The 7,873-nt window shown below is 40.5% G+C and overlaps 1 protein-coding gene across 1 annotated transcript; it reads left to right on the top strand.

The window, feature by feature from the left end:
• Positions 1 to 1,435: 1,435 nt before the first annotated feature.
• Positions 1,436 to 5,518, top strand: LOC137236667 (uncharacterized protein PF3D7_1120000). Its single transcript, XM_067759547.1, has 8 exons — positions 1,436 to 1,669; positions 1,736 to 2,043; positions 2,238 to 2,543; positions 2,762 to 3,015; positions 4,543 to 4,689; positions 4,758 to 4,868; positions 5,012 to 5,169; positions 5,229 to 5,518. Exons 1-8 carry the CDS (start codon positions 1,459 to 1,461, stop codon positions 5,516 to 5,518), a joined length of 1,785 nt encoding a protein of 594 aa, XP_067615648.1. The 5' UTR covers positions 1,436 to 1,458.
• The last annotated feature ends 2,355 nt before the right edge of the window (positions 5,519 to 7,873 follow it).

Raw genomic sequence — 7,873 nt, 5'->3', positions numbered from 1 at the left:
TGATGGTAGCGTGCTCCGCCTACCACACCATATGCCCTGGGTTCACACCCCGGGCAAAGCAACATCAAAATTTTAGAAATAAGGTTTTTCAATTAGAAGAAAATTTTTCTAAGTGGTGTCGCCCCTCGGCAGTGTTTGACAAGCGCTCCGGGTTATTTCTGCCATGTATCACTGCTCTCAGTGAAAACACATCTGCCTTGCAGATGCCGTTCGGAGTCGGCATAAAACATGTAGGTCCCGTCCGGCCAATTTGTAGGGAAAACCAAGAGGAGCACGACGCAAATTGGAAGAGAAGCTCGGCCTTAGATCTCTTCAGAGGTTATCGCGCCTTACATTTATTTATTTTTTTATTAAATATCTGGGCACCTATATTACGATGCTGATGTAGAATTATCTCGATATGGTGGATTGGCTATCAACTGTGGAAAAACGGGACGAAAATTGGATCCCTGATTTAATGATTTCCTCAATTAAGGGATAGGTTAGATATCTATAGATTATACTAAGAAGGAAATTTCCATGGAAACTCAATGTCTTCAGCTACCTTGTAATGCTATAAGTGGGCCATCGGAAAGAGCTGAGGTCTATCGTACACTGGTTTTTTGAGATTCTGCTTTATGGGCTTCTTGTCTTGCGTAACTCACTGACATGACGAGCGCTGCCAAAAGTCTGGTATATGTACAACGTATACCACCGACTGGTAACAGCGACGATTCAAGAACAACTTCTTTAATATCACTGAATATCATGTAGAATATATCCTGCAGTGAATCGCACTAGTTCCAAGCTAGCGCAGAGCTATCGGATAAAGAGATGGTATCTGTTCTGATTGTTCAGAAATTATTCGGCAATTGAAGCTCAATAGTGGTGCGATCAAGGCGAGCATGGGAGTGTCTGACCTCGTTTTCGTTTGTCCCGTACATGGTGGCTGACGATATGAAAACATCGAGTCAATTTACAATTCACTGTCCAGGTTTTGCCAGAATCAGGCGAAAGTTTGAAGGTTGAGATTTGTATCCTTAGAAACTATTTCAATGGAGCTCAAGGATTTCACATGTAATTAAAGCTTTCAACACCGTTATTTTTTTAGCAATCCTTTGACCATTCATCCATCGGCACACGTAACGCGGTAGCTCGGATTAGTATGATGTTGGTGTGCTTATCCCCTAATTCTTAAGGCGCTTTTACACGGTGAAGTTTCTGCTCGATTTTTTTCCATTGGTTTGCTTGTCGTTTAAAAATTTCATTTTAATTGTCAACTTTAAAGGCAAATTGTCAGGAAGCAAACATTTTTATTCAATTTTGATTTCGTGAATGTTTTATCTTTATAGGAACGTATAGCTTTTTTTTTATTAAAAGAGGGATTAATATCGTGAAAAATTATTTACAACAATAAAGCGCTTAATCTACTTTCTTTTTAAATAACGCAATTTTGCAAAAACATACCGTAGTTAGAAAATGGTTAAGATATCAACAACCGTAGCAGGAGATAAGCCAGCAGCTCGACAACCGGCGTCCTTAATTATGGCACCGAAACCCGTACATCCACGCGCTGTGCGCACGCATGGTTTCTTCGGTGTATCATTCGTACGTCAACACATGGTCATCGACGACCGCTGGACGCCCACTTCACTAACGGAACAATTTAAGGGCATGGCCGATTTGTTATGTAAGTGTGCAAATGAGTATTACGATTACTTGTGCTATAAGCCATCTTCATCGCTCATCCGAACAGCCAAACGATTGGTATTCAAAAAACTCGAAGCTGCTGCCAATCATAAGCGTTATATACGGGAAAATCGCAATTTGAAGCGACAATGCCGGGATGGACGTACTAAACTCTCAAATGTGCTCTATGGCGATAATACAAAGAAAATAAGAAATTTTCTAATCAACCACAAGGATATGCAGCGTTTGTATCAGAAGATGCCCGTTGAATTGGTGGTGGATAATATCAACCAACGTACGTTTGTGATGCGTAAAGAGCGAGATCGCTTGAAATTCCGTTTGGAGCAGATGAAGAACGTTTATAAGGATAAGTTGGTAAAATGTATTTGTAATATGATAAGTCTTATCTATTATCTGTTATCTATTATCTATTAACTATTATCTATTATCTATTATATATTTTCTATTATCTATTATCTATTATCTATTATCTATTATTTGTTATCTATTATCTATTATCTGTTATCCATTATCCATTATCTATTGTCTATTATCTGTCTCTTTCTCAGCTGGAGCGTGCCGTTTTACAGAATCGTATTAAGTACGAAAATGAGTTTGTTTTGGAGGAAGAGCTGAAATCTCGCGTTTTTCGAAAGAAAATCGAAAATTCCAACGTTCGCTTGAAGGCAATCAAAACTATAAACGGCACTTATAGAAAGATGATTCAGGTGCTACACCATGATGCTATCTTTTATGAACCGATCCTCCGTTCTCTTAGCTTAGACATTGAAGATCAGTCTAATTTTATTAAGCATATTCTCTATTTGGGTATGCCAGCAATTGCGAAATTCAAGGAACTCAGTGAAGAGTACAGGGTGAGTAGTCGATGGAAATAAAATATTTGAATTGAGCTGTGAGAATATTTTTGGCTGTTCGAAGTGCGCATAAACATTTAAAAATATTTGAGCTTCTTTTGTCCAATATATTTTTCAAGCTTGAAAAAGTGCTATAACGGCGATACTTAGCTATCGCAAACTCTTCTGAATCGACTCACTAAATCACTAGTTCTACTTTTCTGTTTTTCATACCACAGCAAATGGAAGAGAAGTCACGTAAAAGTATGCAAGCAAAATTACAAATGATGGCTCAATATCGAAAAGAGGCTAAACGAAGCAGTCTTCCTAAGCAAGTGCCAAAACCCGTCGATCCCATATCAAAGGCTAAGCGTTATGTACGTGAAACAACTAGTATGCTGTTCCTCAAGAATGAGTTAGAAGTGATTGAAAATACAATTAAGCAAGTGAAATTCGCAACTCTCTGTTCCCAGGCTAAAGAGATTTATCCGAGGTGAGTTTAACTCTCTAGAGCTGACATCATTCAGTTCTATTACTCTTCTAACCATACTTGTTTAGCTCTTTGCCTGATTCAAGGCAGGAACGAGCATGGCTACTTCCCGCATTTCCACTCGACGACCTTTTATCCATGTTAAATGCCCTCGGCGAGTTTTGGGTGGAGGTACATTTGTTCTACCAGATACTTTCTAATTAATATTCACTGAACCACATGCCACCTTCTCTAATCTGAGTTGCCCTATTTGCAGTTCTGGACGTCGGCAGAGGAAGTGATGAATCGACTCCTCTTCCTTCAATTCGTCGAGTCATCGGTGTAATAGCACAGTGACCTGTTATGACGCAGATTTGTTTAGTTTAAGAAGAAAGCTCGTTCCTTTCGCATCAAATCGTGGCCATAAGGGCATTGAGACTTTAAAATCATTCCGGGTGGTTCACAGCAATTTCGTTACCCTAACATTTGTTCCTTGATTTTCTCAGTAGATAATCCAGTTCTCTTCAAAATGAGGACATTTAGGTGGTTTTTCTACACTTTCGTGCGAATACTGATTTTATTAAGTTGGCACTGAAAGCATAGTTGGACATACCATGCATGATATAGGGACCTGTTCCCTCCGATGACCCTTTAGCAGTTACAATATTATTGTTTTGCCCTGCCGATAATGAACTACCAGAAGTGTTGTTTCCATGAGCTCGCTATTCTTTGGAAAAAATTGAGATCACAGATCAGAGGCACTAAGCCTTCAGCGGCGTCAAATAACTCCTAAAGGGTGATTTCAGCCACTTTACCTTTCCGGTATGCATCTTGCGCTGAGTGTATCTATAGGAAGTTAGCGTTACCTCTATTTTACGGGTACTGGTCTGCTAAAATCTTTTCAATTACTTGGTTTCCAAGCAATAGCAAGTTTACACACACCTCGGCGCTACACTGCTTCAGCTACAGATTGACTTTCGTATAGTACCCACTACACACGTCCTATTTTAAACACGATCATCAAACGAATAAAGGGAACAGGGACTAAAGGGAGTAAAATGGAGTCTCGTAGCAGAGCACTTGCAAGCATTTCATTCCTGATGCATGCGCACACCGCGAGCGTCTCAAATTGTTTATCCTTCCATAGACTTAAGGGAAAATATTTTGCACATAATCAAGGCATCAAAAGCGCGATTTGAGAAGACGGGTTCATATATCAATCTGTCCATGCCTTATCTTACAGAAACCTTTACTTTTGACAACTACGTTTAGTGTTTCCGAAGCGTAGGTGTGAATAGACACAGTTTATAACTCCTTTATCTCCATGGTGTGTCCTTCCCCACCGAACCTATGGGGATGGAACATCGAATATATTATGAAATCGGTTCAACAACACCTTAATCCACCAGTTATTGGACGTCTAATCTAACGGTTACTTGGAATGGGCTCACCATCCTCCAGTCAGTCCACCAACCAATGTTTACCAACGGCTCCCTATATACCACGCACTAGTAAACAGAGATCTAAAATTTGCCTCCCGCTCTTCACCAGGATCAAATCGCAAGTTGAAAATAACTTCAAGTTGAATAAAATGATAGAGAATGATATGCTTGGACATCAAACGCTTGAGACAAAGATGAAGCGCGCTGAGGTTTTAGAAGGAATATTGGTGAATAATTTGTCGGAACAAGAAATTGAGTGAGTTTGATTTCATAAAAAATTTGTTTCTAATATGCTCATACGTCCATTGTTTCGAAATACATCAGGCGCCTGGAACGTATTAAGGAGCTAAAAGAGGCAATTAAGGAGGAGGACAAAGAGGAGGAGAGATTAATTGCTTACATTAAAAATCGTGCCGATGCTTATGTAATGTTACGGTATGTATTAATGGGAAAAACAAGCGGACTGTGCTTATTAGGCGACCACAATTGTAGCACAGTGTTCTATCGCAAATTGTGTTCGAAAAGTTTGCAACGATTTGCTAATAAAATCTCAAACTTACTTTCTTTTCTTTTTTAAGCTTCTCGTTATGGAACTTGAATGAAATTCTACGTCACGTTGATCGTCCTGAAAAGCCGACACGCATGAAATATCCCAACTCTTATTTGCGTTTACCTTTGCTGAAATTTGAAATGCTAACAATGCGCGCTTGCCCGCCCGATCCATACGAGGAGAATAGTAAATGATGTCCATTAACAGTCAATCCACATTTAATTTAAATGCTTTCCGACTTTCAGTTGACACCATTATGCATACAGTGATACGTAAGGTCTACAAATTAATGCGCGCCTACAAGGATGAGGTATCCGCCACGCAAATGGAACGTTATGTCAACGATTACCAGGATGCATTCCTTGAGAGCATTGAAATCGAGGATATTGGTGATAGTAATGAGGTGCATGAGCAAGAGGATGAAGAGGAGGACTTGCTGCAAGAATCGAAACCATTACAAAACGTACCCAATCGCAAACAGATTAAAGCACAAAGCGCTAAATTAGTTGAGGAACTATCAAAGAAGGAGGACTAACAACAGATTTTTATAAACCCCATAGAATAGAGCAAAATTAGAAGTTAACTATTTGCTAGAACCAAATAAAATAAAAATCGTTAATAATTTTTTACTAAAACCTCATGTCTGCTATCCAATTTCAGCACTGAATACGCAGTGGTAGTAGCGATCGAGCGAAAGAATTGTGCAAAAAATTCAATCAGTTAAAAAAGACAATCCCGATATCTCTCCTATCGCCAGTAGCCAAGACACATGAAGCCATTACGCTCCCCTACTTTAAAGCAAATTTGCAACTAGCCAATCATCAGCATGACTTCAGAAAACTACATAGCACAATCACCGCGCTAAATGCCATTAGTATACATTAGCATCAAAACCACCACCATAGGACAGTACTCGTTGCGTTAGACCTGTCAAAAGCTTTTGATACGGTCAACCATGGCACGCTACTGCAAGACCTGGAAAGGTCTACCCTTCCCTTAAGTCTTAAAAGGTCGACCGCAAATTATCCATCTGTCGACCATGTGGAACATGCACGTCAATGGCACTACGCTACCGACTGCCTTACAACCCAAAATTTTGGGTGTGACGTTCGATCAGGATCAAAATTTTGGTGAGCATGCTATTTTACCGAAAATCCAGAGCCGCAATAAAATCCTCAAATCTCTTGCTGGCAGTACTTGGGGTAAAAATAAAGAAACGCTCATTACCACTTACAAAGCAATTGGCCAGCCAATTGCATGCTACGCCTCCCCGATATGGTCGCCAAGCCTAAAGACTACTTACTGGAAGAAACTACAGGCCTGCCAAAATACCGCCGTCAGAACCGCCAAGGGTTGTCTTTTTATGTCCCCAGAACACCATCTACATAATGAGGCGAGAATCAGGGAGAGAAATGAAATGCTAAACAAAGAGTTTCTGTTGAATACCCAGAAACCTGGGCTTCCCAACAGACATCTGATTGATGAGCCTATACCGCCCAGTGGCTTAAAAAGTCATTTCCGTAAGCATTTTGAGGAAATGCGGCACCTAAGAACACAGCCATATGAAGCTAAAAACCACAAGCAGGTCCTTAGTGAAATCCACAAACAGGCGTCGGACCTCTATGTAAGGAATTGGCCGGTGAATGAGAGGAGGAACGCATTCTCCCTAGGAAAACGCGCGTCATTCCAACTGAACTTCGATCTGGGTACTGTAACAGGTTAAACTCTTACCTATCTAGAATCAACCCCGACACACAAAACATATGTCCTGTTTGTAATGTGTCCCCGCATGACACTAACCATCTCAAAAAAAATTTTAGAGCAACGGGTGGGGGGGGGGGGCCAAATTCCAAAAAAATTTTGTCAGGAAACTTAAGCAATATAAGGAGATTATACCGATACACATTTTCAATCCCCTTACGGGTATGCTATTAATGCAGTAAAGAGAGAGTTGGTCTTCTTAGGAAGGAAAGGACCTGAGTTGGACTAGGCCTAAACTGACAATTTTTATAGAATGAAGAGAAGCAAAATGCTGTAATCTCGCCACAAAGCTTGTACGGCTGTGGTTAATGACGATGAGCAACAACACAGAAGAAGCCAGAATTTGAAATAGCTCTAGCGTGAAATAACTGAAGTATGCCGATGGCTTAGGCGCAGTTTCGGTGTCCACGGAGGAGAAGGATGAGCGCCTGGGGCGCACACACACGCGCTATCCACGGGTGAACAACGAGAGTGCATTTGGCCATACAATATGAAATTTCAGTCTCGACGACGAAATTCCAACTCAGGTACTTAGGCAGATTTACTTTACCAGTGCCCGTGACATGATGAGGAATGTATAAACGAAAAGAATTTTGTATAATTTATTCTCGTGTCCTAGCTTTAAGCAGATCCATATGGCGACACGCAACCAGATCGATCATGTTGAAAATGACGTGTGGTATGCCTCCCATGTTTTGGATGCGCGCTCCATTCAAGATCCCTACATAGACTCTGAGCTGTCCCAGCTAACGCAAAAACTTTGTTGCTCTTTTAAACGGAGACAACGAGGAAGCGTCCAGACAATATGCTGAACCTGAGCACAAAATAGAAGGTGATGGAATTTATATTACCTTTAACAATTATGACGAGTAATATTACAGAAACTATCCAGATAAAAAAAAAACTAGGGAACAGGCGCTGATGAATTTCTGGCTGAGCAGTTCAAGTACGTTAGCGCGATAGTTCTATGCAAAGTATGATTGGACGAGTGCATGTCTGACGATCACGGAATCAGCCTTCTGAATATCGTTATAAAGTTCTATAGGAAACAAGGTCAAGCTGTCAAGCTTTGTTTGTTCAACCGTGGGACGGCTTTATGCAGAAGTACATTGTGGAAACTCAGGGACTC

Source organism: Eurosta solidaginis, chromosome 1 (assembly GCF_040869045.1).
Source record: "Eurosta solidaginis isolate ZX-2024a chromosome 1, ASM4086904v1, whole genome shotgun sequence".
Classification (NCBI taxonomy): domain Eukaryota; kingdom Metazoa; phylum Arthropoda; class Insecta; order Diptera; family Tephritidae; genus Eurosta; species Eurosta solidaginis.
Note: the sequence above shows the minus strand (reverse complement) of the source record. Positions and strands in the feature narration are given on the sequence as shown.